This window comes from Umbelopsis ramanniana (assembly GCF_025399195.1).
Source record: "Umbelopsis ramanniana AG unplaced genomic scaffold K450scaffold_90, whole genome shotgun sequence".
Lineage (NCBI taxonomy): Eukaryota > Fungi > Mucoromycota > Umbelopsidomycetes > Umbelopsidales > Umbelopsidaceae > Umbelopsis > Umbelopsis ramanniana.
Window position 1 is genome coordinate 24,360 of NW_026252176.1, and position 19,194 is coordinate 43,553.

Consider the following 19,194-nt stretch of genomic DNA (forward strand, 5'->3'; position numbering starts at 1 on the left):
GATATATTTTCAAAACCTTTATCTGTTTCCATCGAGACATGCACCTGCCGCGAAACGCCACATGAAACATGACGCTGCAATATCCCTCCGAGGTTTCAAAGAATTTTTCACTCACTGGCTTTCATCGACAATTCTGGTTGATTGATGAAATGACTTTGTTCCAAGTTGGAGTAAATTCAATAACGGTAATAGAATAACGTGGAACAAATGTCTGTTACGAGACGTATCTATTGGCTATTGTTCCTTCTTTAGATGAGCGCATGCGGAATTACTTCTCCAAATGGATTTGGGATGAACAATGAACAATCAAGCGATTTTCTTTCAACATAGCTATGCCTTTCTTTTTCAACGCCGTAGTTTCAGTCGGTATACAAGAATGAGAGTTTGTCAAACGTTGGCCTTTAACCTTATGAGGCCAGGCCCAACAATCTTTAAAACGAGATCAAGTATCGGATCGTTCGGAAAATCGGATTCAGTTGGCTTAGCCATTCCCATCAGTCGATAAGATATCATATGAGGTCCAAATCTTTTTATTTACAAAATAAAATTCGAGTACTTGTTACATGAATGAGAGATCTACAGCAATGACTGCAACTTTTTTGAGTACGGAGATGATGAATGCGTTGGGGTGGGGGGCTGGCAAATGACATTATTAAGCCATCCGTTATTAAGAAAATGAAAGAAGAGTATTATAATCCTAGCGTGTGCTCCATACGTGCACGGTCTATGTCAGCGTCCAATTCTGGTCTGCTACCACTGTCGAGAAAGTTGCGTTTGACGAATTCTTCGCGATTTGAATTAGTAGGCTTGTCATCGGCTAGACAATGGAAAAGGAATTGATTTTCTCAGTCAACAAAAGGGTATGATGGAACTATGTTGTGGCATAATGATCTATACCTACTCCGAGATACTCTATCGAGCAGTAAGCCCAACTGCTCCCATACTTGCGGTCTTTGAGATTGAATGAGTTCGTAAATGCGTGCAATAATTTGTGGCCATAATGAGCCCTCCATGGCACAATCTTCCAGCAATTCAACAAATCGCTGATATACAACTTCATCTTGTATGATATTGTGCGCTTCTACGAGCTGTGGATAGTTCAAAGCTGATGATAAGGAGATTATTATTATGGTGTGATTGATGGAGTTTACAATGGTTGTGACTGACACCTACCGATACTATTTTCGCACCGTTTGCTATCAAGTATAGAATTCACTTCATCTTGTAGAGCCGGTGGTTCCAGGCTTTCGACAAATGCATTGACGCTGGCTGTAACTTCCTGAGGTGTTGCATACGGGTCTCCGATGCGCATGGCTTCTATAAAGTCTGCTATCAGATAATCTTCCTTGAGGACGGAGGCAACCTTTTCCAGAAGATTATATCCATCAGCTATCCTCTTTATCATAGAATGAAATGTAGGTTTCGCCATGGCCGTTGTTGAAATATCTTTGAGTTCGGCTATCAGTGGATGGGGTATTTCATGTGCTATTGACACAGTGAACTGTGAGGGTGCTTGCTTGTCGGGAATAAAGTCACTTGAAGACAGTTCCGCTAGCAGAATGTCAAAGTCTGCCTCGCTGATGGAGCTTTGAATTTGCTGTAGAAAGTCAAAAATATGCAGCGCAGAATGCATGTGCAACATGTCGTTTTGCGCTGGGTCCAGTCAAAGGTCTAGAAGCTAGCTTTTTCGAAAATCCCAAAAAAAAATCACAGTCCAAAGATTAAAGACTGTGGCATCGTGTCACGTGTACTATCAGCCACACCCCTAATTAGGAAATTTGGTTTCTCCATTAGCGCTGTTTAAAATAGACGAAGACCCAAAAAAAAAAAAAAACATTGAAGGGTCCACAGCTGCTGTTGTTTTGCTATGGCCTGCAACTTGGGAAAACACCACCGAAAAAAAACAAGAAACGAAGGAAAAGGTAGGTTGTGCTTAAAATAATTAGAAGTTTGATGGAGTACTCAAGTTGGTATTCCCCTTTTTGACAGACAGTGGAACCACCTTTTTGCTTTTTGTCCTTGGCTCTGAGTAAACCCAAGCAAAAATCGGTTTGAGTTCACAAATGCTTATTCTCAGTCAACTGCTTTATCCTGTTTTTCCATCACGTCGTATGAAGAGCTCACCTGTTTGTGTGGCGAAGGCGCGCGCATGAGACCTAAATGGTCTTTCAGTTTACTTGGTAATGTATGACAAACTGGCGGAGCGATCTTCAAGATGGAGTCTTTTTTTGAGGAGCGGCCCATGGAATGGCCCTCACTCTCCTGGTATCAATAATAACTGTTGTACTCTCCATGGTTGAACAACGCACCCATATTTTTTGGTTCCTATAATACTAATTCTATGCCATCTCCCTTATCTCTTGTCTACATCTATTGCACCAGGTGTATGTGTATTTTTGGTCATTTCCCAGGTGAAGGCGCTGCCGACCTCCTTAAAGGGACAGCGACTGCAGGTAGCTGCCGTTCAAGTGTATATTTCGGTTATTTCGTCAACCGAGTGGGAACTCTTGATGCCGTAAGCCGGCCAATGAACTTAAAAACAGCGTTCCCAATGCCGAGTGCATTCGAACCATGATCGCGTGTAAGATTTAACAGTGGTGGTATTATTCAAGTGAAAAAAGTGATCCAGGCACTCGGAAGATCCCAAACGTTAATTTTGTTTGAGCCATTTCCAGTGCGTTCCGTATCACAACCAGCAAACCCACCACCATCTCTGTCCTTGTTTATTTCGACCATAGGTAATGCGGGGGCCAATCCGCTTAAAACTTTACTGACTACGGGTAAAAATAGTTTTCAATACTTTTATCTTGATGAGATGTCCACCCGCTTGCCTTTAAGTCTTACAAATTATGCATGTTTTATAAGTCAATGGGCCGCCGATTAAATGTCAGCATCCCTTGATGCAGTGGCCGATCCCTATCTAATCCTCTCCTTGTCTTGATATTATTTAGAAAAAAATGCGATCGCCAGCCGTATACTACTGATAAAAAAAATGTCAAGTTTCTATGGTGCGCACAAAACACTCCACATTGTATACACGTTTTATACCAATGGATGACAATTTTCTAGCATCGCGATCTTGTTACTGATAGGAATAAAGTTGATGCACAGCGTTTCTAAGTGGGGTCAGTGACATTAGCAGTGACAGGACATAATTGGTAACACGATTGCTTTGCGCATCTCTTTATTCACTTTTTCGTGTATTGCCCAAATCACCCATTGTGAGCTGCGAAATCTATTTCCCTTGTAATAAACATGCTGTATGTTGATAAGGTAAGTGAGTCCTGCAACCAAAGTAACTCTCAGAGCATGGGCTACTGTTAAATTTTTTATAACAGCCTACACCTCTGATTCCGTAGTCGGTCATTGGGGAAAATTTTTGGCTTGGAAAATTTTTGGCTGGAAAAATCCATCCCATTCTTCTTTCCACCCTTCGATACGATAGCAACTCACCATGTCCGATGACTATGATCCATTTGAATGTCGCTTGGAGTTCACCTCCCTTTTACAAAAGCTTAACGCATCACAACAATCGATTCAAAAGGTAGCCAACTATGCTATGCGAAACAAACGACTTTCCGAAGATCTGTACAGTTGTGTGTTGGAATCATTGGAACAGGTTAGTTTGGATCCCACTTGATTTGATGCACACACTTGTCACACTCCCCCCTCCTACCATTCCCATTGTGAGAAGTACCCGGCAATATAGCCATATCTGATGAGGCTACAAAAGCATGAGCTACTTTCTGGCACTTGCGCAGTGAGGAATGGAAGGCTCCTATCACGGGAGAGGGTATGGGCATGACATAATCTCCCTCTCGCATTCTCATGTCCCAACAATAAACCAATATTGAATATGATTTTTCTTTTATTCTCTCGCAATAATAACTTCAACCCTTGTGTATATTTCCACACATGACAACCCCAACCTTACATATACAATTGGAGAATTGCTGACCATTCTCATTCGCTCTACTGCCATTTTCTAGGCGTCAATGAACGCACGTCTCAACATACTTTACGTGCTTGACTCGCTCTGCCAGGCGAGTCTCAAGTCTGGCTTCAAAGGCTATGTTGATCTAGTGCGACAAGACCTTGATAAGGTGATTGCCTCGGTTGTTCCCAATGACGCGAGGGGAATGGTAAATGCCGCCAGCACAAGAAAGGTTTGAAAACGATATTCTCATTTCTATCCACCAACAACTGCTCCTCATCATTATTTTCATTCTTAGATATTAAACACATGGAAACTGAAAGGTCTTTTTGATAAGGCAAGCCTTGAAAGCATTGAAAGCCGTCTGCCAAAGTCAGAAGTCAGGTCAGTCAGTCGCTACATTCGATCTTATGCCCTCATGTATGCATTGTGTTGAATTATCTATCTTTATATAGGATACCGGATCACGCAAAACAGACATTCTCTAAAAATGATATATTGAAGCGTATGGAAGAGGATCGAGAACGTGTAAGTCATCTGCCTGTCAGCCAATCATTGATGAAAAGACATTACTAATAGGAAAAAAATAGCATAAGCGCCTGCGTGAGGATATCTGGATAAGATCAGCAGAGGAATCGGAAGATGCGCAATTTGATCAGCTCTGGGAGTCAACTGAGCCACTTGAACTGGAGTTTGATTACAAAGAGATGGCTAAGGAAAATCACCGGCGATGGCCCAACTATCCTTGGAAGGCGGTGTTCGACGATGTTGAACTTGCTGCTGATGTGCCTTGGTACGACCCTATGTGGCAGCGACCTACGGTCAAAGGCTTGGACCGAGAACCGCCCATCGCTCAGTATAATCCTAACAGCCTATACGCTTTGCATTTGCGGCAGGGTCAAGCACAGGTAAACGCCTCTGTGCCTACTCTTCTGGAAGACACGGAATCTGTTGATGAAGATATGGAAATGGCTATGTCTAGCCCTGAAGCCGATCCAACATCCACTATCATCGAACAAAGGACAATGACCTATGCAACTGTCACAAAGACAAGAGAATTAGAATTGGATACCGATGATCATCCCTCCAAACGCACAAAATACGATTCACAACCGGCCAATGTCAAATTGGCCAACTGATAACCAACCATCGATAAATTTGCTTCAATGAATGATTCGATCCCCATTTTTCTATTCCATTGGAAACGTTTTCTTTTTCCCTCCTCCTTCTTTCAAATCGCTGTAAAAACCTTTTCATACAATTATATATATACACATATGTTGCAATTTCGTTCATATCAGACATTTCGGATACAGACTCGATAGTTGCGTGGAATGAGATCATTTTACTTTTTCGTGAAATGCTATGAAATGCTATGTACAGTCTATATTATCTGTTTTTTGATATGTGTAATCTCTCTATTCGGCTCCTCCACGTCTCTTTTTGATTCCGAAGCGAGCCTTGTTGTTTGCGAAATCCGCAGTCTTTCGCTTTCTGGCATTTCTCTTCATCTCATTTCTTTTCACTTTCATGCGTGCAGCGGCTACAGGGTCAGAAACAGCCTAAAAAACCAATGTGTAAGTTTTCTATACTGGATGATCATAACGAACGGCTCTGTTTATGCGTACCTGGTAAGCTCTGTTAGCTTTGCGTTGGCTGCGTACTTCTTGAACTCTTTGTCGCACTTTATTGTAGGCGTAAAAGTACTCGGTTGTGCCAACCTTCTTTTGCACCAAACTGAGAACTTCATTAGCAAGTTGCTTGAGTTCATCTAAATGAGAAATGGCCATGCAGCTTTCGTTAATTACCGGTATACTTCCACGGACGTTTATGGTCGCTAAAATAAATATCACTTACCAAAATCGGTTCCCTTGGTATCTTCGTCTTCAGCAGTTCGATAAAGTGGCGAGACAATTGATATTAAGAACGGAGTGATCTCCCCTGCTTTCAAAACGGACATCATGGCAGCAAACCATTTGAATACACATGTACGCTATATGGAAATCAAGTCATTAGTAACTGAGATATAACGACGATATAAATGACAAATAAATCATCATGTAACTTACGAGGAGAATGTTCTTTTGACCACGAATCGCAGCACCACGAGCAAGGAAGGATTCCTTATTGAACAGCCATGCTAAAGAGGGCTTGGCTGCCTTGAATTTGTTGGCCTCGATCATCTTTTCGTCTTCATCGCGTTCAGTAGCACCTCCTGTTGCCTCTACTCCATTGATACCGGCATCTTCGTCTGCATCGGCTTCTTCAATATCCTCAGCGTCATTGGTTTGAGCAATTTCTTCTGACGCGTCAGGCACATCCTCCGAAGTGGGAATAAGGTAGAAGCACTTTCCAATGTAGAAGAGATTCTTGACGATTTGGGTTCCCAGATCTTCAGTAAGCAACTTACTCTTTAATTGTAAAGTAAAGCGAGAAGCTAACAATCGCAGCTTTGAGCGGGTCAAATATGAGATGGTAGTCTTGCCGTCAATCAATTGGCGAGTTTCGGGATTAATATTAGCAAAGTAAAGACCGTACAATCTTGTACAAGCTATGCGGATCCATGTGTGAGGATGAAGGATATGATCTTCGATGACATTCCAGATAGGTACTGATTCAGAGTAGATGATAGCAGGGAATTGCTTGATAATTTTGGTATAGGTATTGAGAGCATAATAGCCAACCTCCCACTCCAGATCAAGTGCCATTTCATCTTCATCATCGTCTTCCGAGTCGTGATACTTGTGAGTCAAATCCTTGCTCAGTTGAAGCATCTCGTTTAGACGTTCAAGCAATTGTGGGATTCGATTCTTGAACCCATCACCAAATGCTTCGACGGCAAGACCATAAACTTGACAAGCAGCACGTTGAAGATTGCGTTGACTGTAATCGGCGAGCCACTTTTCGAGCAGCTTGTAGACGTTTGAGATACGTTGTTGGTCCATGCGGACAAGTAGAACCTTGATCAATGTACCAGCCATTTCTCTGCATTTCGCTGATTCGTCATTTACCAAACGTAATACCAAAGCGACAAAGAACATCTCGGCGTATTCCATAAGGATATCATCACCAAATTTGTTGAAAATTACATGAAGCATTTCCATGACCGATTCACGACCACTCTCGTGAGCGTAATCCAGATTTTTGACTAGGAAGCCCATTTGCTGTCGAAGCTTGCCTCTGCCTTGTGGATATTCCATCAAAAACTGATAAAGAACACCTCGGCACAAATCTCTAGCTTCTCTTCCTTGACTGGTAACCATGATCTCCGCAACATTCTCCATCAAATCATATACTTCTGGAGCCATGAACTTGCGCGAGATGATGGCACGAATGAGAGCAAAGGTGGTAGTTTGCTTTTCAGGTTCCTCCAAATCCGGTCGAATCAAGTTGATAATGTAAGTGAGTTGGTGTTCTGTCAATGACGACTCGGAACGGTCTCTGATACACACAGTAAGGAGCTTGAAGCTCGTCTGAATAAGATTAGAGTTCGTGTTGCCAGAGCTCTTGATGATGACAAACATTTGCTTGACTAAGACCGGGACAGATTCAGGAATAGATGGAAGAGGCCACTTGCAGAGAACGTTCAAAACCTTGCAGGCTGTTATCACAATGGTAGTTTGGGTTGAGTACAAACAATTGCCTACAACGTTGACAAATGGATCGAGCATTTGCAAGTGTTCGTGAGACTTGGTATCGAATCGGTTACGCTTCAGTGCAGTGAGCAGGATTGACAAACCAAAGTAAACGAAACGGAATGCGTTGGTGCGGTAATGATCAACCGGTTCGCTGAAGTCTCGCTTATTTTGCACTTCGAAATTCTTCTCCATTTGGGACTTGGCAGCTTTCTTCTTGGTCTTGCCGTCGCTGAAACCAGCGTTTTGTGAAATCAAACGGTGAGAGAAAATCAATATTTCCTTGGCATCGAACTGAGCACTACGATTCAAACCAAGAGAAATTCGACTGAGAGTCTCATCAATCTTTCGGGTAGCTGTAAGACTTTCGGTATTACTCATAATCTCACGAAGAGGAATGAGCATGACAGACAGGTTCTTAAACTCTGTGATTTGAGCCATGAGTTCAAAAGAGCTGAAACTGCGGTTGGTCTTTGCTTCCTTGATTTTGCCAGTGATTTCGTCCGTTTCTTTCTCTTCGCCAGTTTGACCAAAGATGTCATTAACAAGGATACCAACAACTTGTCGCAAGCAAAAGTCCAAATCGCCAACATTAAGCTTGGGGATCATATCTGACAACAACGAGTTGAGAGTGAAACCGAGAACGTGAAGCTGGTAACCTCGTTGCAAAACGGCTTGCATTTCCTTCAAGATGAAAGGGAAGTAGGAAGGTCCAAGGAAATTGTTGATCTTGATCAAAGTATCACGGGTGGAATCACGAGCATCTTGTTGACGACTCTTCAAGATTTGACAGACCGAAGTGAGCAATCCTGGTAAATTGACTCTCATGGAACTCTCTGGTAGAGCCTTGAGAACCTTGGTCATACCCAAAGCAACTGGCACACGCAGAGTGGCGCTAGTTTCATCTTTGTTGGTCAAATACCGGTGAAGTTCAGGAAGGAGCTTGGTCACCACGGTGTCGTGAATACGTTCAGCTAAATCTTTTTGCTCAACGGGCTTTTCTTCCTCGACTTCTTCCTCTTCATCAGCTTCTGGGATAGGACCTGTTGCAGACGGCTCCTCCATATACTCGATAATGATCTTCTTGCGCTTCATAATATTTTGGACAGATTCCTCTGACAATTGTACTTGAGTGAGATCGAAATGGAAGGAGTCTAAAATACTTGTTACCAAACGAACAAGGACCTTTTCCAGGTCAGTCTTCTTGGGTATCATCTTGAGATATTGCTTCAACAGTCGGTAGTAGCTGTTCCAAGGAAGCTGGCCAGCCAGAACACCGAATGTCATAATACTCTGATTGATAATATTGTGATCCGTAACTTGATCGCTTTCGAAAATGAAGTGCGTCAGGATTGGAACGAAAATATTGTTGATACTGCTGGGCTTGACATTGCCAGCTGCAGCAGCTTCAGACAGACGACCGAGTGATCTGAGACGACGATGGATTTGCATGTGGTAAATGTTGTTGAAAAAGTTGGCTTCTTCATCTCCAGCAGCTTGCAAGCAGACAAGATCAGCAAAATGAGGCAGCTCAGGGAAGACCTTGACAGCATGATCCAATACAGTGATAAATTCGACTCGAACCAATTCAATGGACGATGCCAAGCCCTTCTTAATACCAGGATACACTATGTGACTGATGAGATTGACCATCTCTTCCTTTTCGTTTTCGTGCTCAGGGCTAGCGGTATTGTCGATAAACTTCATGACAGCCAAAGAAGAAGTTCCACGAATGGCCATTTCTTCAGGATCGTGCATGTTGAACAAACACTGATGGAGAAGAGGGAGCCATTGCTTGGGCGAAAATGTTGGATTAAGCTCTTGATTGATCTTGGCAAAGGCATCTAGGCGACGATCGAAATCGGGTTCGTCGATGCGTCGATCAGAAAATGCGTTCAATTCCTCAAGCAAGTAAGCAATCTGGCTCAATGAATCATCCACTGCAGCAAATTGCTTGAAAACTTGAATCAACAGCAATCTGACTTGTCGACCTTGAAGAGCGGACAACATCATAGATACGTAGCTATAATAGCGCTTGAACAAATCTGATCCAGCCTTGAAGTCAGGAATGATGGGAAGGAATCTGGCCCAGATCTCCAAAATGTTCGCTTTTGTCTTCTCTGGCACCACTCTAGGGTTCTTTTTCAGACATGGCAACAGAAGGTCAACAATGGTTGTAGCCTGTCGTCCATTATCAACATAGGAAGAGATTCTTGATACGATGGCGATTTCACGGACAGAGAACTTTTCTTTTCCAAACTTGGCATCATTTCTGGATTGCATAAGTGAGTGTTCCAGGTTGGTAAGCAAAATATCAACGTTCGACACAATCAAGGTTGCAGTGAGAGTCTTGGACTCGGCCTTGTCTACATCCATATCCGATTGGCAGTTATCCAAGATGTTCTCAATAATATCCAACACCATGACATGAACACGTTCCCGTAGTTTCTTTGCCGATAGGATGCTGAATACTTGAGGAAGAAGGATAGGATCGTAATCAGAAAGATACAGCATATACTCCCGTCGCGATGACCAGGCATAGAAAAGCTCGAGTAGGGATGATGGCGCTTGTGTGTTTTCAAGAGCGAACTTTGGTAGACGCGCAGAAATGAAGGATGAAAACATGGAAGGAAGGTATTTGGTAAAATCAAATGATCCACTCAAGTTGAACATGGTGACAAGACGTTTGATTCCCAACAGGCGAACCTCTCTTGAGTTACGGCTTTGGCTTTGAGAGTCCTCCGGCTTAAATCCAGCTTCTTCAACGTCATCTTCGTCTTGCACTTCCTCTTCCGGAACCTCCTCTTGCTCGTCAACTTCCATTTCACTTGATTCTGCTGCTGACACAACAGCCTTGTTGCTGGCAGAGTGAATGAGATAAAGAGTAACCTTGATAATCTCATGCAAACTTGGTAGAATATTTGAGCTCAATTGCGTCAAAACATCATTCAGAATGTTGAGGAATCCCAATTGCTTTCTATAAGGAACGAAAGTGGTCACATCGGTGCTCGTGATGATATCAAACTCTGCACCCGCCTGGGTAGAGTCAGGTAATTCCAGCAGCGGCTTGAAAGGGTCCAACATGAGATGAATGAAAAATCGAACTTCATCCTCTTCACAACATGCCACAGCTCCTAGAACAGCTTTACGGCGGTTACCCATATTGCCTTTAGCAGCACTTTTTCCTTTACGCTGGACCATTCTTCCGTACAAGACTCGCATCACAACTGGCATCAGCTCCTTTCGATGAGCAGGATCTACTGTATTTTGCTCATGGTTGATCATGAAGGTTGAGAGTTCATCGCGGAATCGAGTCTCATCCACAAGATTATTGAGGTTATCCGCATAAGGGGATATCGCAGGGCTCTTCCAAGTGTAAAGACATTTTAACGATGCGGCTTGGAGCTTTGGATCACCCTTTGTCAGCAAGCGTAGGAAAACGTCACGGAGTTCGTCACTCTTGTACATGGACTTTGAAGACTTGAAAGATGCAAAGATTTGAAGCCATTGAATCATCTTTTGTTTCGAAGTTCTTGCACTGCGTTCTAAAACCTCAACATCTTGAGACCAGTCTACATCCATACGAGCTGCCTTGCTTTCCTCCTGCTCTTCGTCAAAGTCACCTTCAAATGCTGTGTAGTACTCGGTTTCCAAGAACTTGAGGAACACTGGAATGATAGTTTTGTTGTGTTGCTCAGTAACCGTAGGAATCTTTGCAAATGTCTTGAGGATCAAGGTATAGTAGTTCCAATAATCCATCCTGTCATTGGCCGGAGCATATGTCTTGACAAAGAGCATAGCCAAGGATTTTGCCTGATCTTTACAAATAGCACTTGTTGCCTCGTCTTCAGCTCTTATGAACTTATTAAGATTTGGACACTCAAAACTTAAACCGCCAGTCTTGGTAGCTTGACCGCTAGTGGGTGCTGGTGGTGCAAAGTACAAGGATGTCGCCGATTGTGCAAATCCGTCTTGAATCAATTCAGATTGATTATCAAACTTTTGCATTTCATTAAAGGTATACTTCCAGTAGAGTCTGGGAGCGACTTTAGCAGCCGTCTCGAGAATAGCCATAGACTCGGCCCAGAGAGGTTGAAAATTGATAGTCAGGAGAGCTAAAATGCAAACTTTTGTTAGATATATTTCCTTTGCCTTTCCTGACACGAAAATCTCATTTCCATACCTAAAGCAATTCGGCATATGGCTTCAAAATAGAACTCGGGAACTCTTTGAGAAGCAAGAAGAACGCCAAGTTTGCGAAGATGTAGCACCTTGTCTCGGTAATCCTTGATATTGGCGGAAATTTCTTCCATCGTAAGCATGACATTAATGACATCGCATTCCTCGTAGTCGCGATGATCGGCATCGAGTTCCATAGGCAGCTGCTCGTAAAGTGCTAAGATTTTCAATATGTACAGGCGTTCGTTACTTCTGTATGAACTAATGAGAGGACATAATGTCTGATAGACTTCTGGCAATTTCTCTTTCTTGAAGTTATCCTTAACCAATTTGCTAGAAAAATGCAAAACAGTGTAAGTGGATGCTCTTGAAGTAGCCATGCTTCAAAATCTGGTACATAGATAACTCACCTGTTTTGAAGTGCATCCATGAAGGTATATACACCATGTACAATCATTTCATTTCCAGGATGTTGAAGAAGGACATCATTGACGAAGCGACTCCAATAGCCAGATAGCTTCTGCAGCTGGTTTGAGCTTACAGAGACGCTTGTGATGGACTTGATAATTATACCCATCAGAGACTCTAACGGAAAGTTCTTGTGACCAACCGTAAATGCTGACATGGCGATGCTGTTGTCTTGAATTTTGGAGAGAGCGTTCTTCAAAGATTCAAACAGTGACACTAGCGTATCCAAAGTTTCTTCAGCCGATATCTGTACATGGCTAATGATGGAGAGAATGGCACTGACCACAGATATCTTGGAAACCACCTCAACATTCTGATGAGACAACAATTGTTAGTATATGTGGGTACACATTGAATATGTGATAGATAAACAACTTACCTCGTTTACGTCCAAATTATTCATTACATCTCTCTCATATTCCCAGTCATAGTCGTTGCGGAGAGCATCCAATAAGCTGTCTACAAAAGAGGTCTTTTCCCCTTTTGAGCCTTTTGTAGTGTCGGTAGGAAATCGGAGAAGGCCTTCTGGAGTCACATTTGAAGAGATCATTCCTGGCGTAACTCGAATTGCTTGAGTTTCCAGAAGCTCGGCCACAAACAGTACGGTCTGATTAAAGTACTTTTTATAGTGAACTGTGCAAATTTTCACTATGTATGGCAGCATGATTTGCGTAAAGTTGGGCCATTCAACCTTGGCGAGACTAAGGATGAAACCATATGTTGCGGGTCCATCATTATAATCCGCGATGCGATCAAGGACAGCCTTTCCGCTTCCAACGCAGTTCTCTAATGTACCGAGAACAAACACAGCAGTGGCCAAGCGGAAGAATTCGGTTGCAAGGAAAGGAAATTTAGGCTGAGCATTATCAACCAAGATGATGTCTGCAATTCGCTTCAAGCATGCTGTAACAGGTTTGTGGTCTGGCACACGGCTAGACTTGCGAGCAGTAACCGCAATGACTAAGACGTGAACAATTATGGAAAGCGTTTTGAAATCTTGAATAGATGGCTCTTTTTCCAGCCGCCCTAAAGTGCTGTCAGCTTCTGACATAACCATTTCAAGAAGCTGTGTGATGTGTTGTCGATAGGTATGGTGAATGATGAGGAGCGTTGTTTTACTGAGAACTCGATATGTAGAGTTTTCTTCAATAGTAATGCTGTCGACATCTTCTCGGTACATGTGTAATATCAGTTCCTTAAAGATGGCAACGCCGCGAGAATGTAGCTGATGATCCACTTGCTTGATACATTCAAAGAACAGCATAGCCACACCCTCTACAAATTCTTCATTGGGTTCTTGTCGGACTCTTTCTAAGATATACTCCATAATCAACGTCAAGTCCTTTCCACGAGCCTTTCTCAACAGGAAGGCAAAGGATTCGGCAGCAAAATGTCGAATGTAGGGTTTCTGTTGATTATCTTCACCCAATAAGGGTGCAAGCATTGCGAATGTTGGGCAGAGGTCGTTGGTCATTTGCTTAGAGAGGTATTTGAACAAATAAGCTATGCAGTTGAAGACGCTCTCCAAAGTCTTGACATCTCGGTGCTTGATATGAGGAACAATAGCCGCGAAAATTTGACCGAAATAAGGATAAAATTCCGACTCCAAATCCTTTGCAAGTTTGGTTGTAAGGTCAAGGATGGCGTCTAATGCCAAACTATCGGGCACCTGTAGGTGCTTCTCTATGCAGGCTACCAGCCGTTCCTTGTGATACAAAATGGATGGTAGAGTCTTGACATACATTTGTATATCTCGCACAAACAGCGAAAAATGTGTTGTGAGGTTCTTCTCTTTCCATTCTTCCAGTGCTTCGTTAAAATACGATCCATGTTCGTCTGGGTCTTCTTCATATCGCTTGACTCGATGGACCACATCTATTTTTATATGTTCGACTCTGGTTTTGAACGATTGATACTGTAATGATTATACGGCTGTGATTAGCATCATAATGCATAATTCTGGCGTACAATCCATGTTACTGCCATGTCACTGTGATCTCGGGACTGATCTTACCTTGAATCGTCGCTCTCCTTCACCAGTGTTGAGTTCACTGGCAATGACAGAGTCCCTCATGATCTGACGTTTCTAGTAGAATATATAGCTGTTTTTCTGCAGTATAACTGCTTAAAAGTTGAGAGTCGTTGATCACAAGTAGTGTGCAGCCTGTTACTGAACTTGAAAAAAAAAAAATGAGAAAAAAAAAAGACACTTTTGGCTCGACCATGTAAAAACACAGTCACTATGACTGACTTACCGCAGTCCGCTGGGTGGCCATATTTTTAAAATATCAAGGGAAGGAGGTCCCAAGAACCTTTCTCCGTCAACATGTCTGAACCGTCTGAATCATACTTGACGCTGAGTCAACAGCCTTCTATATTACTTACAGAGCCTATACGGCCGTTAATTGTCTTAGATCTTCATGGGACGCTTTGTTCGGCTGTGCGTGAACCGGTGACGAGAAGAACAACAGGTTGCTACGAACGACCCAAGCTTGAAACTCTAATGGAGTATCTCATGAGGTACTATGAAGTGGCCGTCTGGTCAAGTGGTCGCCCCGAATCAGTAGAGTTTCTTTCTGAAATATTTAAGCCCAACCTGAAAAAGATCAAGTTAACTTGGACTCGAAAGAATTTCAATCTATCAAGAGAAGACTATCGTGAGAACGTCCTCACCTTGAAGGATTTGAATCAGTTATGGTCGCACATTGCGGAGGAAAAAATCTACTATCCTCGAGTGTTCAATGCTACCAATACTATATTGCTGGATGACTCATTCAAGAAGTGTGTACTGCAACCACATAACTGTGTCATTGTGCGACAATTTGAACATAGCGACAAAATGTTCAAAGCTTATGGCGACAATGAAATTGATTTTTTGATACCCTACTTGGAACGGGCTCGTCACCAGAGTAATATTGCAAATTGGATGCGCCGAAACCCGTATGTGGGTGTACATCCCGCTGAAACGACCGCTCTCAATTCTTTCGACGCGAAATACTTTGGATTGAATCAAGCTATACCACCCACGAATGACAAGCGCGCAGATATTGCACATACTGAGGACTCAACTACAAGAAATAACAAGAAAGAGCACAGACATGGTACAGATAATAACGTTACATCCACAGACCGTCCCGTCGTTCCACCTCAAGCATTACGAGACCCAAGAACGGATGGAACTGTTACAAGCACGCAATACCCTATTATATCACCGGCTACATCAATAGCAGAACCGGAAAATGCAGCTGAAAGCACTGTTACTAGGATGGAATTTCCAATTGTTGCGCCTAGTATAACCAATGGCGACAGTCAACTTCCAAACGGACCAAAATCTCAACCCGAAGATTTTGAAGATCTCTTCCAAAAAATATTCTCCAAACCGATCTCATTTTCGTAAGCTAGCTAGCTATCATTATCACATACATTAGAGCTTACAACATACGTTAATCATAATTAATCCCGAAAGAATAACCGTCGTGTTCGTTTTAATTATCATGTTTTTTATTTTCAGTATGACAAGAAATTAATAAAATGGGGGGGGGGTTTTCTTTTTAAATGAAAAAATTGAGGTAAACTGTCTACCTACGCGACCAACTCCTCAGGGTGTTGGACGTAGTATTCCATTCTATCCAGGAAAACTGATGCCTTTGCATCATTCAACACTTGACCCTTCTTCTCTCCTCCTTCTAATTTCAACTCGACGGTGTGATATGCAGATTTCTTTGCAGGTTGCAAGAACATGTTGTCGGCAGAAGCCATATGGACAGACTTTGCCTTGGCTGCTGGCTTGGCACCACCGAGGAAATCCAAAAGGTCTTCATAGCTCTCGGTGCTTGCACTACCTCCAACCTTCTTGCTAGAGCTTACAGTCAAAGTGTATGGTTTTGCGGATTCATATGAGTCGGAAATAAAGTCGTACTTTGCAGGAGCAAGGTTGAAGATACTATACGAAAAGACAAAGCAGACGCCATGGTTTGATTAGAGAGGCTAGTTCATATTAGCACATAGTTTCATTCAACTTACTTGTATTTAGCACCGCTGAATGTATCCGAGACAGAGCTGGCACCTAAATCGTTATGAACAACTCCAGTGGCGCTGGAAGCTGATGGCTTGTTAAGATCTCGCAATGCTCGTGCAGCCGCCTTGGCAAAGAATTCGTCCAAAGTGAGATTTGATCCATATGTTGCTAATGACAGAGTGAGTTGTTAGATGTCATCCACCCCAGCCGCGTCAGCTTTTGTTTTGGCAACTTACAATTAATTACACTACGTAAATTGAAGAGGTTATCGACAGCGACAGACTTGCTAATGAACAAAGGAATAGCTGGTTCAGCAGCCTTCTTGGCTTCAGCCTTGGCAGCAGGCTACAAAATATTTACGTTTAGTAAACATGCATGTGTATATGTGCCCAAAAAAACATTTTGCTGACGACCATTTACCTTGGCGAAGACGATTTGATCCCGAGGAGGTGCTGCAGTCTTTGCGAAGGGAGGTGGAGCCTTATAGTTGATGAGACCAAGGTGACCAAGGACATCACCCTTCAAAAGACGACCATTAGGACCAGTAGGCTTAATGCTGGACACATCCTTAACACCATGCTTAAGCAACAAGCTCAAAACTGCGGGAGACAAGGGCTTCTTCAATTTGCTTGTGTCAATATCGTGGTGATCAATGGGTTCACTGGGTGTGGGAGCTGCTGCTGCAGGTGTGGAAGGAGCTTCCTCTGACTTTTCCTCGGCAGGGGCAGCTTCCTTGGGTTCATCTGCTGGAATTTCTATGTTTGAGATATCATCACCTTCCTCAGCAAGCAAAGCAATAGTAGTGTTGACCGGGACGCGCTCTCCTTCTTGTACCTTTGCAAATAGACATAAATATAAAATGAGCACGACATCGATAGTATGTATGTTTCCTCATCACATTCAACATACCAAGATCTTAGCGAAAATGCCATCATCGGCAGCTTCAACATCAATTTGAGCTTTATCTGTTTCAACTTCGAGAATGACATCGCCGGCGGCAACCTCGTCACCTGCAAGTGACATGGAAGTCGGGTTAATATTCTGATGTGAGATCGCTTTTTTGATCCGATATATTCAAACTAGCTGTGTTGATGAACAATGCTTGCCTTCCTTCTTCTTCCACTTGATGATGGTTCCTTCCGTCATGGTTGGACTCATAGCAGGCATACCGAACTTAGTAACTGCTGCTTGTACTGACGAGGTATGAAAGCCTGTACAAAGAGAATAAAATATTTAGTGTCATAGTATCAAACACAGTGGGTGCATCGTGTCATAGATTATGTTTTGTAGCTGAAATTCATATAGCCCGCGGGTGACTCTATCCATTGTTGACGCCAAGGTCATGGGTGTCCCGTGTTTGGAATCAATTGTTTCGTAGAAAGTGAAAATTACGCACCATTGCTGACTGCTCTCTGTGCAGCTGCAGCAGAGTTCTTGGTAATAGCAGCTATACGAAAAACGCCGTGCATTGCTTTGACAGTTGAACCAATCGTTTTGAAAGAGAAACTGAGTGTTTTGGCAATTACCCGCCGGAAAAAGCAGTGGGAGGCAAAAAAGTGACTGGCTTTTGTTCTCCCGACGGGAAGCTTTTTTTTTTTTGGGGCAAACCGGAGATCACCAAAGATCAAAAGACGAGGGCTTCATTAGCTGACGAACAGAAGCTCTACCATATCATTATATCCAGACACAGTTATTTGTATAAATCCCTTTAAAAATATGAAAATGGTATTGAAATTATAGTCAGATTTCTCATGCACTTCCCTGAAAGCATGGACATACCCTGGTTCGGAAGAGTATGGAATAAATCTCACATTCGTGTGATGCAAAGTTCTCTTTGATGGGTCGTATAAAAGTCGGCCGTTTGTTGAAAAGTCTATTAAGCGGCCATTCACACTCTGATATTTTGCCTCAAACATATCCTATACTTCAAATTAAATACGAAAGCTGTCTATTTTATGAGACTATATTATACCTTCATGAATTGGTAGAAACAAATAAATGTAATTGTAAAAATCATCATTTTGTGTAGATGATTATTTCGGTAGCAGCAAGCTGTGTATTTGCTTCTTTCACTTGAACATACATTGTATGTTGCGTTGAAATCTGCGCAAAAAAATAATAACAGTCTTCAAATTATAAACGTACAGATAAGATGGTGTAGTGGTAACGTACATACTTCGAAGGTTGTAATGTCAGAGCGCTATGGTTTTAATCGTACTTCCTCTTACTTCTTCTGTTTACTTTTTTTTCATTTTCATTTCAGCTTCTAATGATAAGAAAAAAAGAAAGGGCATACGACAAACGTAATTGGTGTCATTGGCATTCATCACGAACAGTACAGTTATTGTCATGGGGATTGGCTAGGACGAGTATGATGGTATTGCCACATCGAAATATAATCGCCACTCTTTTAAAAAAAAAGACAAATAATGACAATATGAAACACTATCAAATGTAGTTCACCTTGGAAATAATATTTCATACGCGTACAATTTGTTCATTAACCCAGAACAGTGATTGCATGAAGCAATTAGCCCATGCGTGGATGACAACAAGTGGTTACTTATCCAATCTTGAAGACATTGTTGTGGTAGTCGTCATTGTTTTTTTTTATAATGACTTTTTTTTTCCTTTGTTTTTTCCATTTGCATCAGAATAAAGGGCGAAGGCGCTCAGGGTATCATCATTGAGGGGTTGAACTTTGGGGAAACGTACCTCCACGCTGCTTTGGAGGCAGTAAAGTTTGTAATAGTTCGGTTTAACTTTTGTTCTTGATAAAATTTATAATTCGTGCGCACTTACCGTTTATGACCTATTCTGTACCATCTGTGCGAGTTGAAGAAGTTGCACAATGGCTTACTGAGCTCTATAATTGGAAAAAGATAAGCTGCTGGTCCATACGTATATACTATGGCATTTGAGGTAATGCTGACAGAGAAGCAAATGTCAATGGCTAAACA

The 19,194-nt window shown here is 42.4% G+C and overlaps 6 protein-coding genes across 6 annotated transcripts; 3 read left to right on the plus strand and 3 right to left on the minus strand.

Moving 5' to 3' along the window:
• Window positions 1-507: 507 nt before the first annotated feature.
• On the minus strand, window positions 508-1,865 carry K450DRAFT_261749 (uncharacterized protein). Its single transcript, XM_051592370.1, has 3 exons — window positions 1,174-1,865; window positions 902-1,105; window positions 508-817 (listed from the first exon to the last, which is right to left on the minus strand). Exons 1-3 carry the CDS (start codon window positions 1,640-1,642, stop codon window positions 690-692), a joined length of 801 nt encoding a protein of 266 aa, XP_051440448.1. The 5' UTR covers window positions 1,643-1,865; the 3' UTR covers window positions 508-689.
• A 1,542-nt stretch (window positions 1,866-3,407) lies between these two features.
• On the plus strand, window positions 3,408-5,247 carry K450DRAFT_261757 (uncharacterized protein). The gene is made up of 5 exons (XM_051592371.1): window positions 3,408-3,619; window positions 3,990-4,166; window positions 4,233-4,318; window positions 4,390-4,462; window positions 4,525-5,247. The coding sequence occupies exons 1-5, from the start codon at window positions 3,455-3,457 to the stop codon at window positions 5,071-5,073; spliced, it is 1,050 nt and encodes a 349-aa protein (XP_051440449.1). The 5' UTR covers window positions 3,408-3,454; the 3' UTR covers window positions 5,074-5,247.
• Window positions 4,974-5,305, plus strand: K450DRAFT_261763 (uncharacterized protein). The gene has a single exon (XM_051592372.1). The coding sequence runs from the start codon at window positions 5,101-5,103 to the stop codon at window positions 5,257-5,259; it is 159 nt and encodes a 52-aa protein (XP_051440450.1). The 5' UTR covers window positions 4,974-5,100; the 3' UTR covers window positions 5,260-5,305.
• On the minus strand, window positions 5,306-14,374 carry K450DRAFT_261769 (uncharacterized protein). Its single transcript, XM_051592373.1, has 8 exons — window positions 14,231-14,374; window positions 12,596-14,131; window positions 12,159-12,529; window positions 11,753-12,081; window positions 6,004-11,684; window positions 5,792-5,927; window positions 5,563-5,705; window positions 5,306-5,496 (listed from the first exon to the last, which is right to left on the minus strand). The coding sequence occupies exons 1-8, from the start codon at window positions 14,288-14,290 to the stop codon at window positions 5,353-5,355; spliced, it is 8,400 nt and encodes a 2,799-aa protein (XP_051440451.1). The 5' UTR covers window positions 14,291-14,374; the 3' UTR covers window positions 5,306-5,352.
• A 113-nt stretch (window positions 14,375-14,487) lies between these two features.
• On the plus strand, window positions 14,488-15,760 carry K450DRAFT_261770 (uncharacterized protein). The gene has a single exon (XM_051592374.1). The coding sequence runs from the start codon at window positions 14,543-14,545 to the stop codon at window positions 15,611-15,613; it is 1,071 nt and encodes a 356-aa protein (XP_051440452.1). The 5' UTR covers window positions 14,488-14,542; the 3' UTR covers window positions 15,614-15,760.
• Window positions 15,761-16,279: 519 nt separating this feature from the next.
• On the minus strand, window positions 16,280-17,763 carry K450DRAFT_261777 (uncharacterized protein). Its single transcript, XM_051592375.1, has 5 exons — window positions 17,631-17,763; window positions 17,341-17,445; window positions 17,144-17,244; window positions 16,655-17,068; window positions 16,280-16,579 (listed from the first exon to the last, which is right to left on the minus strand). The coding sequence occupies exons 1-5, from the start codon at window positions 17,701-17,703 to the stop codon at window positions 16,403-16,405; spliced, it is 870 nt and encodes a 289-aa protein (XP_051440453.1). The 5' UTR covers window positions 17,704-17,763; the 3' UTR covers window positions 16,280-16,402.
• Window positions 17,764-19,194: the final 1,431 nt, after the last annotated feature.

What these genes read in the sequence shown, in the direction of transcription:
- K450DRAFT_261777 (XM_051592375.1), bottom strand. Translation starts at nt 17,703, where the DNA reads ATGCACGGCGTTTTTCGTATAGCTGCTATTACCAAGAACTCTGCTGCA. An exon ending in ACAGAGAGCAGTCAGCAATG is followed by an intron (nt 17,446 to 17,630) that starts GTGCGTAATTTT and finishes CTCTTTGTACAG; the next exon opens with GCTTTCATACCTCGTCAGTA. An exon ending in GCATTTTCGCTAAGATCTTG is followed by an intron (nt 17,069 to 17,143) that starts GTATGTTGAATG and finishes CTATTTGCAAAG; the next exon opens with GTACAAGAAGGAGAGCGCGT.
- K450DRAFT_261769 (XM_051592373.1), bottom strand. Translation starts at nt 14,290, where the DNA reads ATGAGGGACTCTGTCATTGCCAGTGAACTCAACACTGGTGAAGGAGAG. An exon ending in ATAATTTGGACGTAAACGAG is followed by an intron (nt 12,530 to 12,595) that starts GTAAGTTGTTTA and finishes TTGTCTCATCAG; the next exon opens with AATGTTGAGGTGGTTTCCAA. An exon ending in ATGGATGCACTTCAAAACAG is followed by an intron (nt 12,082 to 12,158) that starts GTGAGTTATCTA and finishes GCATTTTTCTAG; the next exon opens with CAAATTGGTTAAGGATAACT.
- K450DRAFT_261770 (XM_051592374.1), top strand. Translation starts at nt 14,543, where the DNA reads ATGTCTGAACCGTCTGAATCATACTTGACGCTGAGTCAACAGCCTTCT.
- K450DRAFT_261763 (XM_051592372.1), top strand. Translation starts at nt 5,101, where the DNA reads ATGAATGATTCGATCCCCATTTTTCTATTCCATTGGAAACGTTTTCTT.
- K450DRAFT_261757 (XM_051592371.1), top strand. Translation starts at nt 3,455, where the DNA reads ATGTCCGATGACTATGATCCATTTGAATGTCGCTTGGAGTTCACCTCC. An exon ending in TGTTGGAATCATTGGAACAG is followed by an intron (nt 3,620 to 3,989) that starts GTTAGTTTGGAT and finishes GCCATTTTCTAG; the next exon opens with GCGTCAATGAACGCACGTCT. An exon ending in TGGAAGAGGATCGAGAACGT is followed by an intron (nt 4,463 to 4,524) that starts GTAAGTCATCTG and finishes GGAAAAAAATAG; the next exon opens with CATAAGCGCCTGCGTGAGGA.
- K450DRAFT_261749 (XM_051592370.1), bottom strand. Translation starts at nt 1,642, where the DNA reads ATGTTGCACATGCATTCTGCGCTGCATATTTTTGACTTTCTACAGCAA. An exon ending in ACGGTGCGAAAATAGTATCG is followed by an intron (nt 1,106 to 1,173) that starts GTAGGTGTCAGT and finishes CCTTATCATCAG; the next exon opens with CTTTGAACTATCCACAGCTC. An exon ending in GCTCGATAGAGTATCTCGGA is followed by an intron (nt 818 to 901) that starts GTAGGTATAGAT and finishes TCCATTGTCTAG; the next exon opens with CCGATGACAAGCCTACTAAT.